The 27,282-nt window shown below is 36.5% G+C and overlaps 1 protein-coding gene across 6 annotated transcripts; it reads left to right on the top strand.

Annotated features, from left to right (window-relative positions):
- Positions 1 to 25,100, top strand: LOC120536982 (tripartite motif-containing protein 16-like). 6 transcript variants are annotated; one of them, XM_039765568.1, is made up of 10 exons: positions 1 to 624; positions 1,958 to 2,053; positions 6,281 to 6,502; positions 6,611 to 6,779; positions 6,887 to 6,949; positions 15,909 to 15,980; positions 16,215 to 16,280; positions 20,666 to 20,752; positions 20,884 to 20,949; positions 21,630 to 21,843. In XM_039765568.1, coding segments are annotated over exons 1-10 (1,428 nt in total). In that variant the 5' UTR covers positions 1 to 39; the 3' UTR covers positions 21,632 to 21,843. The 6 variants fall into 6 exon arrangements, 5 of the variants coding, with proteins under 5 accessions (XP_039621502.1, XP_039621503.1, XP_039621500.1 ...); XM_039765566.1 differs by lacking the exon at positions 21,630 to 21,843 and adding an exon at positions 23,892 to 25,100 and having other exon boundaries at positions 3 to 624; positions 6,611 to 6,773; XM_039765565.1 differs by lacking the exon at positions 21,630 to 21,843 and adding an exon at positions 23,892 to 25,100 and having other exon boundaries at positions 3 to 624.
- The last annotated feature ends 2,182 nt before the right edge of the window (positions 25,101 to 27,282 follow it).

Raw genomic sequence — 27,282 nt, 5'->3', positions numbered from 1 at the left:
CTTCTCGGCCACCGTACGCATGTGTCCAAACGCTGTGCTATGGCGGATATAAACGGCGCTTCTATTCGTGAGTCGTTTAAAAATACTGTATATTTAGAAATGTTAAATGAGCCAGCTGCTGCGCGTTGCGGGCATAACCACTGTTTAAAATGCATTAAATTATGCGCCGAGGATGTGGATGAAGCGAAGGAGTATAGTTGCACTGAGTGTAACGAGACTTTCAGCACGAGGTCTACCCGGCGCGGGAATCCGATAGTCGCGGAAGTTTTTGACGGAATAAAGAGGAGACGGCTGGGACCCTTGGAAGAAGGCTGCGCCGGACCAGGGGATGTGGAGTGTGATTTTTGTACCGGGAGAAAACTGCGCGCTTCGCGGTCGTGCCTGACTTGCCTCGTTTCATACTGTGAAGCGCACGTCCAGCCCCATTACAGAGGGGGTCCGTGGAAGAACCACAAACTGGTAGACCCAATTAGAAACCTGCAAGATAAGCTCTGTCAGAAACACAATAGAGTAACGGAATTGTATTGTAGAACTGATAAAGAATACGTGTGCTGTCTATGTGTGGAGATCCAGCACAAAAACCATGTTACACTCACGGTCGAGGCCGAAAGGACAGAGAAACAGGTAAGGAACTGGTTGACGTCTTCAAAGAATTTACCGGGGGTTCGTTTATCGTTTAAGGTCCTAAATAGCAAATGTCTATAAGCAGATCGCTGTTGTGATGGAAACAAAACTTACTTTGGGTTTTGATCTTTAATTGTTAACAAATAAACAAGGTGTGCATGGCCACCTACTGATATATTTAAAGTTTAGGGTTTTGGATACGTGTTGAAATTACGTGCTACATCTTTTACTTATCGGGAAGGAAATCCTTTATATCTGGTAATATTATGAAGAAACCCGGGACGTTTATAACTGCTTTAAAACGTCCGTTTCCAAACATCATTGTAGCTTCCTTTTCTCGACTTTTTGTGCGTCAGTGTTTTCGAAGTCATCTGTGAAGAGCAAGGAAGTTGAAACTCCGCCTCCGAATGCCGACGCAATCCTTATTTTTAACAATGTAAACCGATTTTAATAGAACTAAAAAAAAATCGAAGTGCTAATTCCGGAAGCGTGCAAAATAGAAACTAATGAACGTTTTAATAAGTAACACACAAATGTAAAGCAAAAATAAAAACATGACGGAACAGATGCGACGGATCCCATTTGTGTGGCTTCTGAGATTGGCCAATTATGAGCCGAGTAAAGGGCGGGACATCCGGAAAGCACTGCAACGCGCGAGACTTTTTGAATATTCTTTAGATGTATATGTGTTGACTAGTCAGAACGTTTAGAACAACTCCGTTTTTACAAAAAATGTAAATTACAGATGCCTCTCACCATTGAAACATGTAAAATATGGCAAAAATGTTAAGCATGATAATGTCTCTTTTCCTGACCTTAGCATAGCCATTGTGCCATGATGGCAGTTATCAGTAGCATTACTGGTAGTAGATCTGAAATGATTTCTCAAATGGATCAATCTGATTGTGCTTCCTCATCTGCTGTGGTCTCTTGGGGGGTGACCAGATCTTGGATGTCACCTGCATTATTGAAACCTTTGCTACAGTTGGGACACAGTGGGTTGGCTTAATATGCTTGCCTGCAGCATGTCAATGGTTGTGCCTCTTCCTTCTGCTGATTTACAGAAGACTAAGTCGTGGCCTTAGACTTTGAAAGAAGGTGTTTTTTTATAGTGATCATATCAGGCACTATACAAAATTGCATCTAATAGGCTATTCACATGTTGTGGCAATTTGCAGTGCTTCAATGTACTGCCTGGTATTGCGTTTTCAGAGAGCTGAAACAGATTGACATACATACTGTGCTTAGACTGAAGTATGAGATTTTTCTTTTTTTTTTTAAGTGGCAGCAAAATTGTTATTAATGTGCCTTTTATGTGTTTTGTTTTTCTTAGATCCAACTGGAAGAGAATCTGACAGAAAACCATAGCAAAATCCAGGAAAGGAGGAAGAAATTAGATGAGACAAAGCAAGTCATTCTTCAGCTTAAGGTTTGTTTTGGATTGCTTGAAAATCGAGTTTAAGTAGCTGATTCTAGAGAAAAGTCCTTTACCTTCTGCAATGGATTGTCTTCCTTTCTCATCTGTTATATTTAAATGTTAAACATATATATATTTTTTTTTTTTGTAGGCAGAATAAAATCATTATACCTGTTTTCAAGTAAAACATTCCTTTAGATTTAACATTTATTTTCATGCATATTTTTTTTATGTTGTAACTGACTCTGTTACAAAATCAAGTTATGCACAAATTGTTTTGATGATTAATTGAGTAGTTTGTGAAAAATATATACATACATTAATAGTAGATGGTCATTTTGTTGCATTTACCAAAGGACCTTTTATTATAGCAGCACTAAGCATATATCCTGCACTGTTAGATACAGCTGCGCTGGAATAAAATGTAAATGTATTTATAGTTTTATGTATACATACTGGGTCACACACACTGATAAGCAGTAACATTATGACCATCTGCCTAAGGCATGGACTCGGCAATCCTTTTGCCGATTTTCAGTGGTATGTGGCACCAGGATGTTGGGAGCAGATCCTTTAACTCCTGTAATTTGTGAGGTGGAGCTACCTGTTGATCCAACACATCCCAATATTACAATAATAACACAATTACTGCAATAGCTAACATTTAATTATAATACATACTTTAATAAAATATATGCAAAAATATTTAGTTAATACATGTGGCATAAAAATGCTTCTCATAATTACAAGCTGACATTGTTAATTTGGTTTGTGCAATGTACTTCTCTGAAATAGTTAAAAAATAATTTTAACCATTTATCTAACAAAAAAAAATTCTCACAATCAATCTATTAATGGACAGTCACAAACACTGCTTTAATATAAATGTACATGCACTTATCTACTCTCTCTCATTCATCTATCTATCTATCTATCAATCTATCTTTATATATTATATATATATATATTTGTCTATGACACACTCCTAATAGTTGGCGATTTTTCATTTTCATATAGATAATCAGTGTGACCTAAAAGTGAAAGAATTTATGAACCGCCTGGGCTCTTGATTTGAGACAGCTTGTTAATCAGCCTACATATAAAGCAGGTCATGCATTAGACTTCGTAATTACTAAAGGACTAAAAGTTGATATAAAGCAGATCATTGATACGTGTCTATCAGACCATTTTCTTCTACTTTTTAGTACAGAAATAATGATAGAAAGCACCCATAAGAAGCATATTGTTAAACGCTTCTTTTGACTCAGCAGCAGCTTTAAAACTTACAAACATTCTAAGCAATCAGTCCGTTTATAGTGCCAACTATAACAGCGAGGATAATGTAAATAGAAAGGTGGAAAGATTTAATACTAAAGTGAGAGCTGCTGTTGACATGGTTGCACCTGAAAAGACAGTTAAAAAATCTTCTAGCATTGTTATACCATGGAAGACCCAAAGAGTGTCTGATTTAAAGAGAACATGCCGTAGAGCTGAGTGTAAATGGAGGAAGACTAAACTAACTATCCACTATGAAATATTAAAAGTCAAAATAACAGAATACAATAACACTGTCCGTCTTGAGAGGCACTGCTATTTCTCCAAGATTATAAATAACAATGCTAGTAATCCCAGAGTCTTATTCTCTACGATTGACCATCTGTTAAACCCAGGTAACTCAAATGAATACCTCCTAAGTACTTGCAGTAAAAACTGTGAGGCTATTGCTATATTTTTCAACCAAAAAAATTAATGATATTAGAAATAACATAGTATATCTCCCCAACACTAAGGATCCTCCTAAACCCCAGCATTCCGTTATAAACAAATTAAACTCTTTCACTAGGATAGATTTACCTGATTTACAAAAATAATTCTCAACTGAAACCCTCCACCTGCCCTTGACCCAATATGAACAAATTTTTCAAAGAAGTATTGGGCGTGCTAATTGATAATGTTCCTGACATAGTAAATTCATCATTAGATATGGGGGTCTTCCCGGACTGTCTTAAGACTGCTGTAGTTAAACCCCTACTTAAGAAACATAATCTCGACCCTTTGGCTCTTGAAAATTTTAGACCCATCTCTAACCTGCCTTTCTTAAGTAAAGTTCTGGAGAAGGCAGTCATTATGCAGTTAAATGACCACCTAAATAAACATGCTATTCTTGATAAATTTCAGTCGGGTTTTAGAGCAAATCACAGCACAGAAACTGCACTTGTTAAAGTAGTAAATGACTTGCGGGTAAATGCATAGAGGCCATTTATCTGTTCTCATCCTCTTAGATCTGAGTGCTGCATTTGACACCATTGATCATAACATTCTTAGAAATTGTCTTAGTCAATGGGTGGGCCTCTCTGGCAGTGTCTTAAATTGGTTTGAATCCTACCTGTCGGGGAGAAAATTCTTTTGTTAGTTTTGGTAATTGCAACTCAAAGACACATGATATCCAATATGTTGTTCCACAAGACTCTATCCTGGGTCTGCTGTTATTCTCAATCTATATGCTTCCATTAGGTCAGATTATCTCGGGGCACAATGTGAGCTACCACAGCTATGCTGATGACACACAGCTGTACTTATCAAGAGCACCTGATGACCCTGATTCTCTTGATTCACTAACAGTGTCTGAATTGTATCTCAGAATGGATGAAAAGTAACTTTCTCGAGTTAAATAAAGAGAACTGAAATCTTAGTGATTGGCAATGGCTGCAATGAGGCTATTAGAAATAAACTGGATATATTAGGATTAAAAGTCAAGACGGAGGTAAAAAGCTTAGGGGTAATTGTTGACTGTAATCTGAATTTTAAATTGCATATTAATCAAATCACTAGGACAGCATTTTTTCACTTATGCAACATAGCTAAAGTTAGACCTCTTATATCACTGAAAGATGCTGAGAAATTAGTTCACACGTTTGTTTTCAGTCGACTAGATTACTGTAACGCACTTCTCTCCGGACTACCCAAAAAAGACATAAATACAGGAGACCTCTTTTAGCTCCTTAATAATCCAGGGTTTTTTGCTTGGAAAGCAGCTCACTGTTTTTCTGGGTACAACAGTATTAACACAGAAATTAACATAATCTGTGATGCAGTGATTTAGTCCCTTGATATCTATACCCATATAACGTGCACATCATTTCTTACTCTCTGTCTTTTGGAAGCAATCATTCAGGGTTATTTCAGCCTTTAGTCTCCACCTCCTCACTATCATAGTGGTAACAAGTTGGCATCTAGTTACAAGCTAGTAGCTGGGAGTTAGCTGTGTCAGACATTGGTCAGATCTGTCCAGAGGTGCTGCAGGTTTACACTTGAAGGCATCTTTAACATTTAATTAAGGAAGGATTAGCTTGTTTTTTCAGGACACAAACTGATGGAAGTTTGTCATGGTTTCTTACAAAGTCACTAGATATTATGACTGCAGGGTCAGAATGCGTCATCATTGAAGTGTTTATAACAGAATAAATTATTTCTCTTGCTGAGTCCCCATTTGCAGAGGAAGCAGTATAAACATTTTTGATTTATGTAATTTGTGGATTCTGACAGCCCGAATTTGAATATCTGAATTACAAATTGTGGTCTTAACTGTACTTTGTTCTCATTTACATTTCTTATTCACAAATAAGTTAAACATCTTCCTGTCTATTTCCCCCCACATTCAGTGGCTCTCTGCTCAAATATAATGAAATATGTCCAGCATTTAAACAGTGTCCGTTACATGAGGTTTAAACCAGCTCTCCGTCAAACAGAAGATGTCATAGTACCTATACATGCTGTTAACTGCTTTGAGAGCAGACAATTCATCTAGCTTATTTGTTGTCTATCAACCTAAAAGTAGTTCATTTTGACTTTGGGAAGAAAGAGTCCCCAATATCACAAACTTTCTGACAAGACCTTCCTGTAACCATTCCTTTTATTTATTGTTCAATATAAATAAGAATAGCTTCTGGTAATGTTTGGTGATACCAAATATTAATTTGATCTAGTCTTCATAAAGTTCTCTGTGGTTGATAAAGTATGCTTTATTAAAAAAAGTCAATCTCCTTTTAGGCCTCAACTCCCAAAGCATAGCTAATCCGTTTTTTTTGTCTTTTAGTCTTATTTCAAGTTTGAAATAGGTTGGTTAATAAATCATGGCATTTCATTAGAGCTCAGTTTGCCAAGTTTTTTGTTGCACTTTAAATTGTTAGCAAAAAGTAATTTGCTTGTATTTCATTTGTCGATCCCCCGTTTTTTCAGGCTTCTTCAGAAAGGGAAATACAAGAATATGAAAAAGTCCTAGCAGAACTGAGCAACTCCCTTGAGAAGGTGATTGAGCTTTTTCGAGATAAAGAGAAGAGGGAAGTAGAAAAGGCAGAGGATTTCATCAAGCGCATAGAAGATGAGATCAAAGACCTTGAAAAGAGTAACCGAGAGATGAGTGATCTTACAAAGGCAGATGACCACATCAGCTTTCTTCAGGTAGCCTTAAGGTTTCAAAAATAAAATGATGCACACTACATGGGTGTTTTTATTATTTTTTATTTTTTTTGGACTTTGTTTTTGAATTTTCCTCTTCTTTTGTCGTAGAGTTTTAGTGCTCTTTCTATACCTCGTTGTGATGATGAAGCCTCACTCAATATTTCTCTGTCTACTGAATTGTCTATTGAATTTCTGAGAAAGGAATTGTTGAACCTTAAAGAGCATCTGGAAGCAATTTGCATAGATCATTTTGCACAGCCTGCTGCAACAGGTAAAGGTATATGAGTATATATATTTATTTTATTTTTTTTAATGGGAATGAAGCCCCCTTTGGCTAGATTTCCAAAGAAGTGCTAACACATTTTGATTGTTGTTTTTTCACAGAGAATGTTGTAATACCAGATCAGCAGATTTCGGAGCCTAAGGATGAAGTGGATACTTCACAATGTAAGATAAGCCCAAATACTTAACCTTTATGACTAAAAACCTGTCTCATCGTTCCATGTCTTTCATAATAGTAGAGATTTATTTTTGTGTTTGATTATTATAGTCGTGTACATTTACAGTCACGTGAAAACTAAGTAATCTCCGCAAAATGTTTTTCCTTTTTAACATATTTGAACATATCAAGATTTGATCTTCATTCAAGCAGTATCTGTATATAAAATTGATATAATAAATCTCATGCCACCTTTACATTTTATAATGTACTAGTTAAATACCAAGCTTCAAGAGAGAAGTAGTGTGTTAAAGAAGTTATGAAAAGAAAAGGAAACATTTTAAAAATAACGTAAGATGATTGTTAATGTAATTGTTTTGTCACTGATATGAGTGTTGCTGTCATATATATAGATACACACACACATATATATATATATATATATATATATATATATATATATATATATATATATATATATATATATATATATATATATATATATATATATATATATATATATATAGCAAAATACCCACGCTTTGCAGCGGAAAAGTAATGTGTTAAAGAAATAATGAAAAAGAAAATGAAACATTTTAATAATAACGTAACATGATTGACAATGTAATTGTTTTGTCATTGTCATGAGTGTTGCTGGCGCATCTATCTATAGCCTCAAATCAATGGCATCGTTTTGTAGGGTCTGTCCCTGAGACTTATTACTTGTCATCGCGCAGCAGAGCCTTACTGGAAATTGGAGGCATCTGAATTGAAATGGGAGATCAGAGGGGATAAAGGGGACGCGAGGAATACATTCAGTGTGGAGAAACTCTCTAGACAGGGTGTGTATTAACTTGTGGATTTTTCTGTGAGTATTTGGTGGCAGTGTGACGAAGTTGCTTCGGAAGACGGCGTTAGCTGTGGAGCTCAGCTCAGAGCGAAATGAGGTGAATGGGAGGGGAGTTGATGACGTGACTCCCCACCCCCTTTAACTGTCAATCCCCCCACAAACACAGTCTCTCGGAATTTGCATAAGCACAGCCCTTCACCAGCAATTTTAACTTGGTTACAAAGTTATCAAAACTGTCGTTTATATCCTGCGTCCTCTGATTAAACTTGTATCCTGCATTACTGTGGGCATGACAAACACCAGTGGCAGCCTGTCTATGAACTTATTTTTTTTTTTTTAATTTTATTAATTTTATTACAATCAATACATAGCAATCACATTTTTACAAAAAAAAAAAAGAAAAAAAAAGAATTATGCTAAGAACAGATCGATCCCCACCCTTGAGAGAGAGAGCAAGCCAAACGGTGTAAAATTTAAGGCTTTTAAAAAATACCTAAATCAACAAATTCTCTGTGCTTTATAAACTTATTTCAAAATATTACTGATTAGATCCTGCCATGTTTTGAAAAAGTCTGCACAGATCCTCTAACTGAGTATTTGATTTTTCCAATTTTAAATAATATAACACATCAGTTTCCCACTGACTTAAAAGAGGAGAGTTTGGGTTCTTCCAGTTTATCAGAATAAGTCTGCGTGCCAAAAGTGTAGTGAATGCAATCACAATTTGTTTGTCTTTCTCCACTTTAAGACCCTCTGGAAGAACCCCAAACACAGCTGTTAATGGGTTAGGAGGGATTGTGAGTCCAAGACTGTCTGAGAGGTAATTAAAAATTTTTGTCCAGAATAATGTTAATTTGGTGCAGGCCCAGAACATGTGACCTAGTGAGGCTGGAGCTAATTTGCAGCGTTCACAGGTTGGATCATGTCCTGGAAACATTTTGGAGAGTTTTAGTCGAGACAGATGTGCTCGATATATAATTTTGAGCTGTATAATTGTATGCTTTGCACATATGGAGCTCGAGTGAATTCTCTGCATTGCTACTTTCCACTCCTTTTCTGATATATTAATTGAGAGATCATTTTCCCAGTGTCCTCTTGGATCTTTGAAAGGAAGGGATTGTAAAAGGATTTTATATATTGTAGAGATGGAGTCTAACTCCTTTAAATTGAGCAATAAATTTTCCAGCGTGGATGAGGGTGCCAGATGAGGAAAATCTGGAAGGTTCTGTTTAACAAAGTTCCTGATTTGAAGATAGTAAAAGAAATTTGTAGCTGGAATGTTAAATTTGGAATGTAATTGTTCATAGGATGCAAAGACGTTGTCTATATAAAGATCCCTATGAACTTAATTTAAACTTTAAGTTTACACCGTGCTTTGTTTCTGAAGTAGCAGCACTCATGAATATGGTTGTAAATGTCAGTCGCTCGCTTCTTATTGTTTTGCAGCCTTCTCAATTATATAATGCATGTTTTCTATAGCGCTTTTTGGAGCACTTCCTGGTTTTCTACGTACTGCGTTGATAGTCAGTTCACGTGATTACGTGGGAGGCGTGATGATGTCACACCTAAACTCCGCCCCACGCCATCCAGCTCAACTCCATTACAGTAAATGGAGAAAAATAGCTTCCAGTTCTGACCATTACGCGTAGAATTTCGAAATGAAACCTGCCCAACTTTTGTAAGTAAGCTGTAAGGAATGAGCCTGCCAAATTTCAGCCTTCTGCCCACACGGGAACTTGGAGAATTAGTGATGAGTCAGTGAGTCAGTCAGTCAGTCAGTGAGGGCTTTGCCTTTTATTAGTATAGATAATTCAAATAATCATAATTGCAAGTTTCGCATATGGAAAATGATAATTACCCCCTTAAATTTATAAATACATAAAATTAGAATGAGATGCATCAGATCAAGTTCGAATAGATAGACCATCATTATTAAGTGTCATGGAGGAACCTTCCTTATTTAAAATTTAAACCTGAGACATTTAGTTGGGCTTACTCTTTCCTGTTAACATATGTGTTATTAACCTGCACAGATTGAAAGAGTTCCCTGAGGACTTCAGAAGTAAGGTTCTAGATGGCTTTGAGTCTGGGAAGGTAATTTTAAAGGATCTCCAAATAAATGAAAATCAATCATTCCACAGTCCTGAAGATCCTAAAGATTTCAAACAACTGTCCACTTGCCCTGCCTAGGCCGCCCTAGCAAGTACAGCCAAAGAACAAAATGCAAGTCTCTAAGAGCCCCAGTACCTGGGAGCAACTGTAAAGTATATCGGTAGACGTTTATATTGTGGGCTTTGGCTTTGCTACCTCAAGTCCTCAACAGTTCAGTCGCAGAAACCACTATGAATTATTTATTGTACCATAAGATTCCTGAGGATAATGAGAAACTGTCTGTCACAAGATTTGAGGCCCAACTGAAAGTGTTCTGAAGTAGAATAGAATGTCTCAGCCAAAAGGAGCAAAACCAGCTATTAATGCCTAGGGTGTACAGTACACCCTTGAAAGTCGCAGGGTTACATTCCTCGAGCACCCGCAAATTGTGAAAAAACTGCGAGTTACGGATGTGGTTAAAAAATGCCTATTTTTATAATTTAAACCCTGAATATGCCCCCAAAACACTTTAATTTAATTTCAAACTCAGCTTAATTGCCCAAAAAAAAGAATGTAAAGTAACTGTCACAATTCACAAAGAAAAAGTGAAATTTTAATGGAACACTTTTTTTCCCCCCATGTAAAGAGCGTCACAATTAACTGCAACACTGATCATTTTACACACTGCCAATGAACTGTAAAAGCTATTTTAAAAATAACTACTGGAACAATATGTACAAGGTGGAACTGACACCATTGATAAAAAACGCTGACGCTGGCGGGCTAGTCTAGTGCAGTGGCTCAATCCCAGAGACAGTGAGGCTGCAGGAGCCGGCAGTGGTCATGAGCTGGCTGCTCAAAGAATGTACGGCACTGACTGATCAGCTCCGGCTTGCTGGTAAATTGCATTGGGAGCCAACAATAGCCAATTGCGGCGTTCAATGAATGTACATCGCCGAATATACTCTGCTCCTACGTGCTGGCAAATGGCACTGGGAAACGTCTATAGCTGGTTGTGGCGGTTTAAGGATTAAGAAGAACAAAACGGAAAACACAAGAACACAGGTGGAGATGCGTCGCAGAGCAGCAGTCAGTCAGCAGCAAGGAGAAATGAATAACGCTGCAGCGGTCCAGATTCACACTGTCGAAGACGGTGATTTTATTTATTTTTATGGTGGAGATTCCAGGGACGCACCCAGCCTTGACCCAACCCGCACACATAAAGTCCGTGAAAAATTACAACAGATGAAATGTAATGATTAAGATAGATGGTCAAGAGATACGCATGTTGAATGGGAATGTAAAGATAGTCCTACTGGTAATTCCTGAAATGGTGAAGACAGGTGGATGGGTTCAGGAGCGCTCCTTTTTTCGAAGGATAGCAATGAATCCACTTACAGTCCTCATGTACACAGGCAGGCGGCAGACAATCCAGACCCCAACTACGAAACGATCCAGGACAAAACGAACAAGTACAGGAAGCCCAACAGAAGGCAGACAGAGAGACAGGAACTTGAAACACAAATTACAAAAGCTTTTTTTTTTTTTTTCTTTTGGTCACCGGCCCCCTTTTTAAAAGCCACGCTAACATCCTTTGACCCCAAAAGCCCCTGAACCCTCAGCAGAAGACTAATCGGAGCCACTGCAGTGATTGCTGGGAGTTACAGTTTCAAATTCTATTGGCTACTTTCACCATTCCAAGCTGCGTTTTCCTCTACGGTTGCTTCCTGTTCTCTACAGTGCAGTATTGCCACGAAAAAAGCCATAAAAAATTGCAGAGGATATTTGTGGTTTTCGCTAACAATAATTGGTTAGGTTCTAAGGAAAAATCCGCGAACGACTGAGGCCGTGAACCCTGAACCGTGTCTTCGTGGCGGTTTACTGTACTATGCATAGTTTTCAACAGACATATCTGTTTATTTGTTGTTGAATAAGTCATAACAAAGGAAAACTTTGTTTTTTTCAATCATATCACTTCTGTTCAAAGATACTGTTTAAATGAGGATAAAATCATGGTACATCCACTATGTTAGAAAAAAGTATGCTCAAGTTTTTCACTTGGCTGTTTGAACTTAGAAAAACAAAAATAATACTTTAGACTCCAGTTTTTGTACTTTCTACATGTCAGTACCAGTACTGCTAAGATCTTAGGAAAGACCTTTCAAAAAACAAGTTCTGGCTAGTTAACCAAAGAGAATACAGGTGGTTGTGATGAAATTTCATGAAGTGTCCGGCAAGTGGACTGAGCGGAGTCATTGGGAACTATTTACCGTGGGACAAAGGCCATTTCAAAGACCATAAAAATTGAGGCATGCAATGGCATTCTGTCTCTCTCAGCTTTTCCTTTCATGCAGATGGCCGTGTTGTCTGTTTCCGGCAGTCCATCCAACAGCTATGCTGAACTATTTCGGACCAGAGATTAATCAACATAGTATGACAGATAGGTAGCATTTTGTCCAGACTGTGTTAATATTTTGCCAACGCTCACTTTTATATTTTGGGCTTATTAACTAATACATGTATACAAGTTACGTGTTTTTCAGGTTATTTACCTTTACCTATTTACTTGCATGGTTTTTACCATTTTCTGTGCGTGAACAATATGTACAGATGTGCTTTGCTGCTGTGCTAGTCATGTAGGCAAGGCATAATGTGCTCAGCCTGGTGGAGTGCCATCCTTTGTTATGATCTTGGGTAAATTAAATGAGTTTCTGCTGTGATGTAGAATGGGCCTAGAAAATGTAAAGCTTTGTAATATAACAGTAAGGAACTCTGCTACAAGAAGTGGGGATATACAGTATACTGGTAAATAAGGACAGCAGATGCTTGTAGTAGCTTTTACAGTTCAGAAAAGGTCTTGTTAATTTTTACATTCATTTTGTATGTCTGTATTGTGTGTATGGTGTGTGTGTGTGTTTTTTTTTTTTTTTGTTTTTTTTTTTAATCGGTGAAATGTGAAGATTTACTTCCAACTTTGTCTTTATGATGTGTTTGGACATTTTTTTCTCTATTATACTTTTATAGTAATCTCAATACAGGCTAATATTATTTTGCACAGTGCCTGGCTTGAATGAAAAACTGAATTATTACTGAATAGGATGACACTCGATAATAGTGCAATCAATCGTGACTTTACGGTCTAATACAAGTATAGAGGCAACTTCAAAACGTCTGTCATTTTACTTGCAACTGTAACTCATTTTTTTCATTCCATTTTATTCATTCTGTTTGTTCTCCATGAATAACAAATCATTTCTGTTTTTATGTTTGTTTGCACAGAGTTTTCACAATTTTATATTGTGTCCTTCATAAGTGATATCATTGGAAAGCTAACTATGTACTGAGAACAGACTTCATGGTAGAATAGAACATCACTACTTTGCAGTCAGATACCCAGGCGGACTTTTGGGGCTTAGGTCAGAAAGGGTTAAAGAAATTTTAAATACAGTTTATAAATTTGGAAAGAGATGTATTAAACAGTTTAGACAGTAATTTGTATTCTTGCGACCAAAAATTTGAAGTCTACATGATTTTTATTGAAATACTAACTGTGTAATCCTGTGCTGTAGAAAGACCGGGGACCTAGAAACTATTGATATCGTCAGAAAATAAACTGAAATGTAGAAACATCAGATAATAGAAATGAGCTACACTGGGCATCTCTCTCCTAGGAGGAATCGATTTACAGACCTGCTCGCATCGCTTGTGCATTAGCGGCAGGAGGAAAAGTAAAAGGGATACTTCTCACTTCCGGGCCAGACAAACACACACTTCCATACGTAGACATTTATATATAAGAAGAGTTTCAAAATACAATGAAACGTTGATTATCAAAGCTAATTTTGATCAAGGTTGCTTTAGTTTGGACATGACAATACTCAGTTTGTATAAAGCACTTTAACACAGTTATTGTGCACATGGTTACTACCTTATTTTGAACTGTAAAGTATTAGTATAAATTATTAATAATGGATACAGAAAAATGGTTTTTAAATAGAGCATTTTGAAGAAACAATGTACTGAAAACATTATTACATTATGGAGTTACTTCTGAAATAGCTTGATGCATACTTTGAGAGTTATGATGTGACAGATCAGAAGTGAGTTTAAATCTTTGAACTTGAAGTGTTAGGAAGTTCTACGAGAAGACAAAATGAATCGCTTTTTTAGTAGCATCCTATACAGTCTCCATAAAGGAGACTTCAGAATCATTCTCTGATTATGTTGGAACAAGTTCACAGGTGTGTGGTTGAGCATTCATCTGTTTTATACACTTTTTTTATATATATATATATATATATATATATATATATGTGTGTGTGTGTGCAGTTCATGGTCACAGGGGAAATCTCACATGCACCATGCACTTTTACCCATGTATATATATATATATATATATACAGTGAACCCTCGTTTATCACGGTTAATCCGTTGCAGACTCTACTGTAATAAATGAATTTTCGCGAAGTAGGATTCTTTATTTATAAATCGAATATTTTCACAGTTAGAGTATAGAAAACCTGTTTACGACCTTCTAAATACGTTTTTTAACATTATTAGAGCCCTCTAGACTTGAAATAATACCCTTTAGTCACCATTACACTCGTATTACCCAATATATTAGACAAAATAAGAGAAAATAAGACATATTAGACGCTACAAATATCATATTACTAGGCGACTTGCCTTTTAAGGCTACTCGACTTTTATCATCAGTTTTTGTGCGCTTCATGTGTATATCAGGCATGTAAGTGTAGGGAATGAGAACATCAAAGTGCCCATTCATAACATCTCCCGAAAAGTTTTTTTTTTTATCCCCTCAGGTGCCTGTCCAAAGTCGTACAATGTCAGCCCGAATCTGTACCGCTAAAGACGGAGTTTCATGCACTAAATAAGCTATAGATGAGAATAAGCAAGCACCATCTCCCCTGATATTTACTACGCGGTGAGGCATTTGTACTCCATCAACATTAATTATTTCCAGACATAATTTTGTCTATTTTTCCAGCGCATCGCGCACAAAAGCAAGGGAACGATGAGAGCACCAGAACTCTGCTCACATCGCGCCGCTGCACTCAAGCCGCAAGTAGTAAGTCTGTAATAAGCGGAATACCGCTACGCTTTGCACTCACGGGATGGAAGGACAATCCCGAACGCTTTTATGTAGTAGATTATTGTACTGTACATTTAATTGCACACAAACGCACAACCACTAACCTATGAAGGCACGACCTCAGTAGGAGAGTCTTCAGAGGTGGTGCAGTATCTTCAGCAGGTGCGTTGTCTTCAGTGAAGAAGTACTAGGAGTAGGCAGTGGGTATCTGGGTGCGCGGCTGAAGAACATCTTGATAGGCAGTTGCTGGCACTGTCTTTTCATATGCGTGAGGAGGCTTTTGTAGGGTATTGCCATCTTTAATCATATCCAAGAGTTTCACCACCTCCTGGATAGTAAGCATCTTCCTCCGGTGCTTAGTTTTATTTTCAGAAGGCTTAGAAAAAGCAGCACGTTTAGGGCTTAGATAAAAGTTCTCAGAAAGCGCATGCGTAGTGACGTAAGCTTGTATGAGGAAAAAATCACGATAGAGTTAAGCCGCGAAAGTCTAAGCGTGATATAGCGAGGGATCACTGTATAGGACTGTGCACAGTGGCAATGCGAACTGCTCAAGGCAAGTTTCAGAATAACTGGCTATTTGTCTTGCCTTCAAATATCTATCGGTGAAATTCACCAAAGTTTTTTACAGCGAATATACTGTGTTTGCTGTCAACCCTGGAACATCCCAAACCCCGACTCCCCCAGAAAAAAAAGCACCCGCTGATGCTTTGAGAAGCCAGCATGACATCTTGGAGCTGTAGCAGCCCTGTGCAGAACTTTAAGAGCTTGTTATAGCTCTGAGTTAGACAGAAGTGTACACAGTGGTATTGTGTGGCATAAGTCTTAATGAGTTGAGTGTTTCAACCATGGTGCATCGGATTTATTTTGTTTTTCCTTTTTAACCCCCCTCTTTTCCCTCCCCTCTGTAATGCAGTGAGTGATGCTCAGATGTCTAACCAAGAAGAATCGGAACCGGAGCCAGTGAGCATAGAAGAAAGTGTAATGTGTAAGACCATATTTGTCTTGTTTACTTTTAAGAGCCTGCCAATATATACAGCATTTTCCTGTAGAAATATAAATTAAGGCAACACTGCGTTGGCTATGAGTGTGGTTCATATTATAATTGTTGTGAATTTGTTTAGCATTATCATGTTCCTCCATACTCAACGTGATAATTAATACTCAGCCTTTCCAACAGTGTTTTTTAAATACTCTTTCTTTTTTTTCCATTTTTATGCAGCAAGTGATACTCAGAAGTCTATCAATGAGGAATTTCCACCGGTCAACAAATCTGAGTGTGTACTGAGTAAGACCATATTTGTCATTTAATTTTTAAGTGTATGATTATATGCAAGTGTTTCCTTACTGTATCCAGATGTTTAAAATATGAAGTTAGTTTGAATATAGGGTGGTGCATTTTAAGAGCTCTACTTTTTCTCCATACATTGCAAGAGGTCCTCAGTGTTCAGTTTTTTAAATGGATGTTACATATTTTTTTTTTTGTATAAGGCAAAGCTTTTCTGTTAAGCTAAAGATTTTAAATATAATAGTTTTTACCAGTATGTTATATGCTACGTTCATTATGACAAGTCTGTAAGAGATTGCTTAGTCGAGTGTAGTGTTGATATAATTGATATATATTGTGTGTGTGTATAATCGAATATATTTTTATTTATACTTAATTTTATTTAATGTTATACATTTTCTGTTTGTTTTATCGAATCTGTGTGGCAAAACACCAGACCACATTTAAACCGTAAGATGTGAGGTGTTACAAGAGACATTTGTAATTTCAAGTTGCATCTTGCGCTCCTTAAAAAAAAGAAACAGTTGATTAGTAAAGAAGTGTGATGCACTATAGAAAAGATGAGAGGGGAAGGGATGTGGGAGCAAAACAATGTCGCACTTGACAATGATTTATCAGGGCCATTTTAGACAAATTACACTAAGGCAGGATTTAACACACAATTAAGATCTTATGATATTGTAAATACAGGTAAAATTCCGTTACAACAAATATCTTTACAACAAAATTTTCATTGCAACGGAAGTATTTTTATGGTGCCAACAGTTTCCCCATATGATGTGAGTCTATAGAAATCTTGTTACTATGAAGCACATTCAGCAGATACTTTCATTACAACGAAGTGCCCAAAAGACCTTGAAATGCCTGAATGAATCATCCACAGAGCAGCTAGTTCTGTACCTGCAGCTCAGCTGTGCACAATGATCCCCAAACAGAAACATTGTAATTTTTTTTTCCTTTCTTTGAACTTTCGTACTGTTTTTGCCTTTTTTGTTTCCTGCGGTTTTCAGTGATACCTTTTGCTTATTGCTCGTCAAAATTTGAAAAACATCCATTGGAATTTAACTCATTGTCACCCTCCTATAGAAATGGCAGACACAAAACTATAACAGTTCATATTTGAAAAAAAAGCTTTACATTTTTGCAGCTCTCGATTGCAGCAAAAAGAAAAAAGACATTGCCAGTGAACTCGGAATTTCACCATCGATGCTGTCAACATTCTTGAAAGACTGAGCAAAATAGAAGAAAAATCTTGGATTGCAAACATATGTGAGCTGCATTTGAAGACGTTGAAAAAGCAGTTTTTATGTGGTTCAGTGATGCTCGTTCAAAAAACAATACTATTAATGCGGCACTCATTAAAGAAAATGTGAGGTTTGTAAACTCTCTAGGGACCTCCCCCAACTAGACAGCACGCCGAAGAGTGTCACTAAGTCCGATCTCCGTGTCTATAGAAGACTGTTTAACTGTTGTCGGGGCAACAGCAGGCTCAAACCTATGCTGCGTCTCACTGCCAAAGCAAACAGAAAAGATATCAATGGATGATGCAAAGTACATTGTTAATGCAGATAACAGGATTACTTGATCACTGATCTGGCCTCAACCCTGCCTGACTGCTGTGTCTGTGTATAGCAGAGTGGCAGATCACGCTACAATAAATATAAGCATTTCTGTTTCAAGCTGAATAAAGCTGGCTTTGCTAAAGTACAGAGACTCAGCCTCGTGTGTTGGGGTGCAAGACAGGGACTTGTAGCGCGACCCCTATCTTTTATGATTTGCTTTTGTGTCGCTTCACTGCAGTGCTATAAGCCTGTTTTAGCCCTGCCCCAGCAACGGACAAACAAACTTTCACAGACGCAGCAATCGCTGAAATGATTGCAATTCAGCAGGATTGTGTAGAATCTCATTACAACGACATTTTCGTTAGAATGAAATATTATTTAGGTCCCTGGGAGTTCGTTGTAACAGAATTTTACCTATATTTATATTTGGCATTAGTGAGATTACTTTTCATTATGAATTGTTAGCTATCAGTGCATCCGGAAAGTATTTTCAGCGCATCATTTTTTCCACATTTTGCTATGTTACAGCCTTATTCCAAAATGCATTCAATTCATTTTTGTCTTCAGAATTCTACACATAACACCCCATAATGGCAACGAGAAAAAAGTTTACTTGGTTTTTGCAAATTTATTAAAAATAAAAAAACTGAGAAATCACATGTACATAAGTATTCACTGCCTTATTAGAATTATCCATCCATCCATTTCCTAACCCGCTGAATCCGAATACAGGGTCACGGGGGTCTGCTGGAGCCAATCCCAGCCAACACAGGGCACAAGGCAGGAACCAATCCTGGGCAGGGTGCCAACCCACCGCAGGACACACACAAACACACCCACACACCAAGCACACACTAGGGCCAATTTAGAATCGCCAATCCACCTAACCTGCATGTCTTTGGATTGTGGGAGGAAACCGGAGTGCCCGGAGGAAACCCACGCAGACACGGGGAGAACATGCAAACTCCACGCAGGGACTAACTGCGAGGCAGCAGCGCTACCACTGCGCCACCGTGCCGCCCCCTTATTAGAATTAGATTAGTTTTATTAATTCTCTTAATCAGTGTTGTAATATAGTGGGTCCCTAAATCAGATATTTCATCAGAAGCTACAAACAAGGTTGCTTTATGAAATAATATTCCAACTTTATTTTTTTTTAATAATAATCATGGTTGAAGTGAAATACCTGCTAAATCAAATCTGTTTTCAGCTTAGAATGATATCTAAGTTATAAACGGGTCCTCTTTTCAAAGGCTGTTTTAGACTTAAATGGAAAAAAGTGGTATGCATTTTAAAGACCATTAAGTTTAGGATTGAGATCTTTAATGTTCCATTAAATCAAATTTAATAATTGGTTTGTGTTATCTAGTTTTTTGTATTTTAGGAGTCATATTTCCTAATAAAAGCAAATGTGTCACCTTTTATAAAACATTTTTGCTTAAAATATTAAAGGATAGGCTTGATATTTTTTAAATGTTTCTTTACTGTCAAGGTAGATGTTAATTTTTCGCATGAAATTGTGTTCTAAACTGAAGCATTTGTTTATAAAATTTAACAAAGTAGCTTACTCTTCTGTTTTTATGAGATGAAGGATTTGAAAAATTTTATAATATGGTGAAGGATATTGGGGGTCCCATGTCAAAACTTCACCCCACTGCAGGCATACAAGCAAATAATCCTTGCCTCAAGATAATAGTATAGTAAACCTTTTGTAAAATGTATAGTGGTTTTTTTTTTTTTTTTTTTTTTCACAAGCATACCTTAGAAATTTGGAATGCATGCTTTCTTTAATCAAAAACTTTGGTGATTCAGACTGGGCAAGTTTTAAAGCTTTTGTTTTCATATTGGAACCCTTTGCCTCCTTTTCAAAAAACAAGAACAGGTTGGTTTAGTGTTTTTTTTTTTTTTTTTTCTTTTTTCTTCAAATTTATAAAAAATGCTTTACTTTTAAAATGCAGTTTCATTTAGCAAATTAGCATATACCATGATTGTGAGGAAATAACCTCGACTTGAAAAATGGCAAGCTTGCTATTTTACTTTTCATATGACAAATGTGAAATAACTGATACCTTGAAATAAATGTCAGTATATTAAATAGGATAAATATAACTTGCTCGCTGTCTGTCTTCTATCCCTCCCATATAAAAGTACTCTTATGTTATAAAATGTTCAGATTTACCATTGCAAGAAAATACTCTTGGTTGTGGAAAGGTGCACAATCTTCTGTCTGTCTTCTCCATAAATAAACTCCCACAAATGAGCACCTTTGAATTAAGAAAAACCTTAATCCTAGTTTGATTAGTAATAGTTTAGTGGTTAGAATTGTTTTTATTACAGCATTAATAGCCTGGATTTATGCACCCAATCGTGCTCCCAACCTCTCTCTCAATTTCTCTGTTAGCAGATATGCCCCATTTCACAATAGTTCAGATTTCGCATAGATTTCTTCCAGCATGATGAGAAATGAGTATAACTGATTTAAATTCTTGGTGTCTGCATTAGTGTTCCCTAAGGTGGACTAAAATACTATCCTTATTCCTGGTGCTTCTGGAATGGGGTTGGCTTCTCTGTGACATTATAATGGATAAAGTAGGTATAGAAAATAGACAAGTTTGTGGTATTATACTACCCCAAATGATATTCTTGTAATATCCAGTTCTTTCACTTTAGCAAAACTTACATGTAAGACCTCCATCCATCAAACTGTTGGATATGGGGCCGAAGTATTGTGAGCATATTTGAAAAAATACATTTTTATTATTAAAATTTAGAATTTTAACAAAAATATTAACAAGACTGTTGCTTCTTAACTGTTGTTTGAAGCTCAGAAGAAGGAGATCATCGTTCTGGAAGAGATCAACAAGCATAATTATGTGAAGAAAAATATTGGACAATTCTCATATAGATCAGGTATAACGGGACAAGATACTAGCCAGATTAGAGAGGTCCTGAGGTGGCTTCCGATAAAATTTTTGCTTTCTTAGTCTTGCATAAATGTTCTATATTAATGTCATTTTTTTCTTATTGTTTTTAATGAACAGTGATTGACACTTCATTGTTAATTGAACAGTCTTCACAGCCAATGGACAGAGATGCCCTTATACAATGTAAGAGAATGCTTGTTTTATATCTTTAAGCTACAGTTTATTTCCATTTTTAATGTCCTTGTTAAGCTGTAAAGTTTTCGGTTTTATTTATTGACTGCTTTGCATTCAATGTTAGTATTTCAGCTATTTTATATTTATTTGTGTGTGTATAATTAGTTATAATACTGAGTGACTTAATAGAATGTCCCCAGAAAAATCTGGAACTGCAGACACATTTCTTTATTTGGAGAACTTTAATAGTTTGTTGGAAAAGATTGTTGTTGTTATTTACTTCTTTGACTAACAACCTTTATCCAAGGCGATTGACAACATTTGAGATACAAATTTTTCCAATTGGAGCACAAGCAGGTGAAGTGACTTGACATACAGAGTTGTGCAGTGTCAGTAATGGGATTTGAATCTACAATCTCAGGATTTTAAGTCCGGAGCATTGAGGTTTTATGGTCTGAAATAATAACTAATGGCTAAACATTAATCTTGGGATACTTTTGTTTACAGAAAACGGACGTCAAGTACAGCAATACTAGCTTTAGGTAGTTTTTAATCATGTCCATCTCTTTGCACACCTATCGTGCATATGGAGGAAATGGTATTAAAGTGAACTTTCAGCAAATTGACTTGATAACACCCCAGATCGTACATCAAGATGTAACGCTTTTCTGTCTGTTTTCATGTGGCAGGAGAAGGGACCTTCTCTCCAAGTCTCTGGCAACTGTAACTATTGAGACCAGGATTGTATGTACAGCTGTCCCTGCCCCTTCCTCTGCAAGTGACACACCAGAAAGATCACGGTTGTCTAAAAGGGTCCTATTTGTTGGTTAGAATTGGACTGCAAGATTTTTTTATTTGAAAAGAATTGGCTTTTTTTTTTTATACTGAAAAATAAAAAATATATACTTAATTTGTGTCACTCACTATATATATATATATATATATATATATATATATATATATATATATATATATATATATATATATATAATAAAAATATTTAGTTGTCTTTCACTGAGTTGCTAACTCCCTGGAAATCCTCTATTTCATGTGCGTGCTTTTTTTTTATGTACATATTTATTAAAGCTGCCTCTGAAATCCTCAACAACATATTAAGGATATTTTTGTTAGTCACAATTATATTTTTTAATTACCTGTATACATTTTTTGACTCCCATGTTGTGTAAGATGCTTTGCTGTCTTAATTGCTGTTATATATGCACAAATGTATTGTAGATATGAATATATCTAGTTAAGACAAATACATGGACCAAGATTTTGGAAAGTGTGGTTACAAGTTGTCATGGCTGAAATGAGATATTTATAAAACAGTACAACCTTTAATGAACAGGCTTCAGAAACCTATCACTACCAGCTTTTGTATTTTATGTGTGTGAAATATAAATGTGTACAAGTAACAAATGCAAGGAAACCAACGCTCAGCTGGTCTCTTTCTGTATTATTTGGGACATGGCATTTATTAAGGATGCTTATTAATTCTTTTTAGAATGCCCCCAGGTTTTAGAGGTACATAATGATTCAAGTTTAAACTTTTGTAGCCTTTTATATTTGCTTTTTTATGTTGTAGTTTTTTCTTCCACTGCTGATATTTTCTCTGTTGCAATCTCCTGTTGATGTATGTCCTGTAAATAAAATTAATGGGATGAGAGAAATTAATTTCTCAGGTCATTTGCTTTAACACATTTGTATGTTTTGTGTTTTAACATTGTTTACAGTATTTTATTTAAAGCAAACAACTCTTTATTTAATCTTTTATTTTGCATGGTCCTACACAAAATGACCAAACAAGCAGTTCATGCATGGATTGAATGTGTGTGTGTGTAATTGTGCCACCTTGTGTACTGTACATCTACTCGATGCAGTAAAATATTACTTAATGTTTGAACAATTTATTTGCATATTTAAACATTTCATCAAATATTTAATCAAGCACAGGACTAATAAAAGAAGTCTTCAGTTGTGCAGCACCACTAGTGATGCAGTCTGGGTGGTAACAATTAATAAAAAAATGCAATTTATTTTTTTCACCAAACATTTTTTAATCTGTTAAATCTTAATATGAGATTTACTGCATAAATTAATTGAAATTAACCTTTAATGGATGCCAGTGTTACAATAGTATATGTAAAGTGCTACACGTTTATCTCAATTTCTGCTGCAAGACTTTGAGTTGTTTGTTTTAAAATCATACTCTGCGGTCTGTTCCTGAAACATGTTTAATTTGAAAATGGATCATCTTTCCCATGCACACTTCCCCTACATTAAATGGTTCTGAAATGGGCATGTGCTAAGATTTTTGTTCCTGTTCATTACGAATATTGAGAGATCGTTTACTTTGTTGTAGATAAATGCAAAAACAGACATCTGTGATTGCCTTCACATACATTTGATGGATCTAATAGGCGTCAACAAAGAATACACACTTGCTAATGGATGATTTGTGAACCCCACTACAAGAGACTAGGATTAACATTGATCATCCCATAAACTCTGCCATTTGGCTGACTTTTCTTTGACATATTTGTGTATGCCTTAGCATCCATTTTTCATTTTTCAATTGGCTCTGTTTGACATGAAACAAGTTAGAAGCAGTGTTCCTAGCTGACATCAGACTTTACTGTTCTGCATGCCTAAATAATACTAAAGTACTAATATTTTAAAATGGATAAACTGATTGCCTATGTGAGGCTTTTTCTGAGCTGTGGAATTTTTCCTTCCTTCACTGCATGGAATTATTAGTTAATTTGTTTTATGGTTTCTTGCATTATGAGACTGTCCTCTTTGTAGAGCACATATGACATGCTAATTTCTTTTTAGATTATTTCACTGGTGCTAATTATACAAACCTTAAACAATCAATTTAGAACAATAAAGTTTCCTTGGTGATTTAATTTATTTTCTTTTAATTTTTGTCTCTTCTTTCCAATCAGACTACAGTCATCTCATGTTGGACCCAAATACTGCCCACAGAAACCTCTGGCTGTCTGAGAACAACAGAGGAGCCACATACAACAGATTGCCCAAGTTCTGCAATTATCACCCTGAAAGATTTAACAAGTGTGTCCAAGTCCTTTGCAACGAGAGCCTGTATGGCGGTCAGTTTTACTGGGAGGTTCAATGGACTGGAAGATTGGCTGTGATGGGAGTCACGTATAAAGGAATCAGCAGGAAAGGAAAAGGTGATGAATGTCATCTTGGGCTCAATGATAAGTCCTGGTGTCTGAATTGCTCTCTTTCAAGTTACTCTGTTTGGCATGATAACAAAAAGACTGAATTAAGCATCCCTCAAAGCCACCGAATTGGTATTTATCTAGACTGTGTATCGGGCATCCTGTCATTCTATAGTGTGTCAAACACAGTGACCCACCTACACAGTTTCAAGGCCTCCTTTACTGGACCACTCTATCCTGGGTTTAAGCTTCAGTATATTGACTCCAGTGTAACTCTTTGTCAGCTGAATCACTGATGTCGCGTTTCAGACCAAAGTGTTGCATGTAGACCGTTTTCAGTGCAGAGGTGTAAAAACCCAAATGGGAGCATAGCTTCCCTGACTATGCTTACCTTTCTCTTCACAAAGTGGGATGATAAGACTGATTTAAAAGAGAAACATAGCTAAGAGTAAAATTGCAAACCTAAACTTCAACTTTTGTTGCTTCTAAGACATTCTTAGTTCTCCAAAATAATCTTGCAGATGTCTGCACTAAAGGTCATCCAGAGTAAGGTGGAGCTCCAAAAACTGAAATTACATCCCTGAATTCATAATGGTTTAATTCAAAGTTAGCAATTCATTTTTTAATGGGAAAGAGAGGAGTTGCAGTGGTTCAATTTTTTTTTTTTTTTTTTAAATATTGGGTGGTTGTTCTTGTTAAAGTTGCCCTTATTCCTGGGGAGAAAAATCTGAAATTTCTTCACCGTTGTCAACATTTTGTGTTTTTATCTAAAAGAAAAAAAAGATTCAAGGAGTGTCTTCTGGTAATACATTTTTAAGAGAGAATTGACCAAAGTCGAACGCTGTGATCCTTACTGAACGGTTTATATAATTAACTTCACCACTATACCTGAAGGTTTTCATTTATGTAACCGGTAAGCTGCATTACTATGCAATCAATTCTGAATAATATTAAAGCCATCAAACCACATGCACTGAGTGCTTAATAAGGCCCAAAAAGCTTATCATAACATCTAAAGCTACAATTTTTTCATTCTTGCATTATATCTTAGTAGAGCTGTTTAATTTAAAATGCCTGTGTTTGTTTGTTTTTTTTGGACAATCCTAATAAAAATAACAGGTCATCCACAAGGCATTTTTATTCTTTAACATATTACAAAATGTTTTAATGGACATGAGCAACATTTAGCAGTCACTCCATTTGACTGTTGTGTTTTTACTTGAACTGAACAGCAGACGACCATTTTACAAATTAGAACTATCTTGGGATAGTTTGCAACCAACCAGTCTATGGTGAACTGTTTCTGTTCCTTGTCCTTAGTCAGGCTGGTGTCATTGCACTTTTCATTGAGACTTCTTCCTCTTTCACTTGCATCGTTTTCTACTGTCGTGCATGCTGACAGTTCACAAAATTCATTGGGTCATAGTTATTTCTAGAAGGGCTTAAAAGAAGGATTTTATTCTTTCTGTTACCAGGTCCTCCAGCCTTTCAGATTCATTTTTCAACTCGTAACATCGAGAAATATCTATAGACGGTGGTTGCTGTATGCTTTGCATGTTTTAATTTGCTTCTGCTGAGATTGTTATCAGAGTGAGTTAGATAGAAACTCTCTACTAGAATGTTCGAGAAACTCCACCTTCGTACTAAAATGTTCTCTGTTTCCATGTGTAATTTTAATTTGTTTACTAATCAGTTAGCCAGTCAAAATACTGTATTTAGTAACAATACAAATAAAAATGTCAGAATGGAGCGACCCCTTGATGTTTAACATTGAGGGAACATCAGAGGGAACCAAGTTATCCCTAATTGACAAAAATAAGGCTTGTGGAGAGTTTATTCTACAAACATTAACACTTCACATTGTTTACTGTGACTGTGATCTATGTGTCTATCGATATATCGATCTATCTAGTTTGATTTCAATCTCACTACCTTGTCTGTCCAGGATTTTAAATCACCTGTAGCTCACAAACCGTTTGACTGATTGACCTGAAATTTGGTACACATACAGTATACTGCCTGACGTCAACTATCCACTTTCGGGGTGGTGATTGACCTCCAAGATTATTCCTCTTTTTATTTTCATTTTATTTTATTGTAGAATCAACTCTCGGCAGTGGCCAGCAGGGTGGCGGATGCGTTTGGGCGCCGTTCTCATCCCTACGACCTTCGCCGTCAATTCCCCTACCTCTTCATGACTTAAATCATTCTTGAGGATGATTAAAGACTTAAGTGAAAAATTAAAGAAAACGTACTAAGTAATTGCAACACAAACACTGACAATCAGTTTTAATGTGAAAAGAAGCCGACAAAAGAAGAGAAGAAGCGGGCTGCACAGGAAGCAGCAAGCGCATCACCCTCTGCGCAAACGATTGCTAAACGTACATAGAAAGAGGATGAAAAGTGTATTCACTGCACATTATCGTGGAGTATGCTGGTGCGTTACTGGTGTATAGATAAAAATAAATTGTGTGAGTGATAGATATATAACTGTAGATATGCACACATATTTATAAAACCAGAACCCAAAATCTTTACTTCACTGCCTTTTGCCATTTAAGGAGCTCTGACTTCGTATGTTCTATTTTTTTTCCTTTGGTGGGTTTTCACCTCTGTTATTTCTGCAAATGTTCTGAACTTTGCTGGAGGTCGTAAAATATACAGTCATATGAAAAAGTCTGGCAACCCCTCTTAATTCTTTGGATTTGTGTTTATCATTGGCTGAGCTTTCACAGTAGCAACTTCGACATGCCTTATGGAAGCAGTAGTATAGGGTGGTCCAGATCTAATCATGCAATTTTCATTATGCTATAACTTAAGTTTATTACGTAGAGAATCAACCGAAAAATCCCGGACCATCGAGAAGTGTGTGAACTGGTGACATGAAGAATCGTCTTTGCGCTGAACTGGAATTGTCCCTGCATAAATCAAAGTCATCCAGACGATCTGGATCTGCATATTTAGATCTGGACCACCGTGTATTTCAGCAGTGACATTAACTTTATTGAATTAACAGAAAATATGCATCATATTAGACAGGTGCATAAATTTGGGCACCCCAACAGAGATATTCCATCAATACTTAGTTGAGCCTCCTTTTGCAAATTTAACAGCCTATAGACGCCTCCTATAGCCTTTGATGAGTGTCTGG

Source organism: Polypterus senegalus, chromosome 10 (assembly GCF_016835505.1).
Source record: "Polypterus senegalus isolate Bchr_013 chromosome 10, ASM1683550v1, whole genome shotgun sequence".
Lineage (NCBI taxonomy): Eukaryota > Metazoa > Chordata > Cladistia > Polypteriformes > Polypteridae > Polypterus > Polypterus senegalus.
The sequence above is the reverse complement of the archived record's forward strand: the minus strand, read 5'-3'. Positions and strand labels throughout refer to the sequence as shown.

Bases quoted from the DNA above. Each gene is read 5' to 3' on its own strand.
- LOC120536982 (XM_039765565.1), top strand. From the start codon at position 40: ATGGCGGATATAAACGGCGCTTCTATTCGTGAGTCGTTTAAAAATACT. The intron at 6,780-6,886 runs GTATATGAGTAT...GTTTTTTCACAG, and splicing joins GCCTGCTGCAACAGGTAAAG to AGAATGTTGTAATACCAGAT. The intron at 6,950-15,908 runs GTAAGATAAGCC...TCTGTAATGCAG, and splicing joins TGAAGTGGATACTTCACAAT to TGAGTGATGCTCAGATGTCT.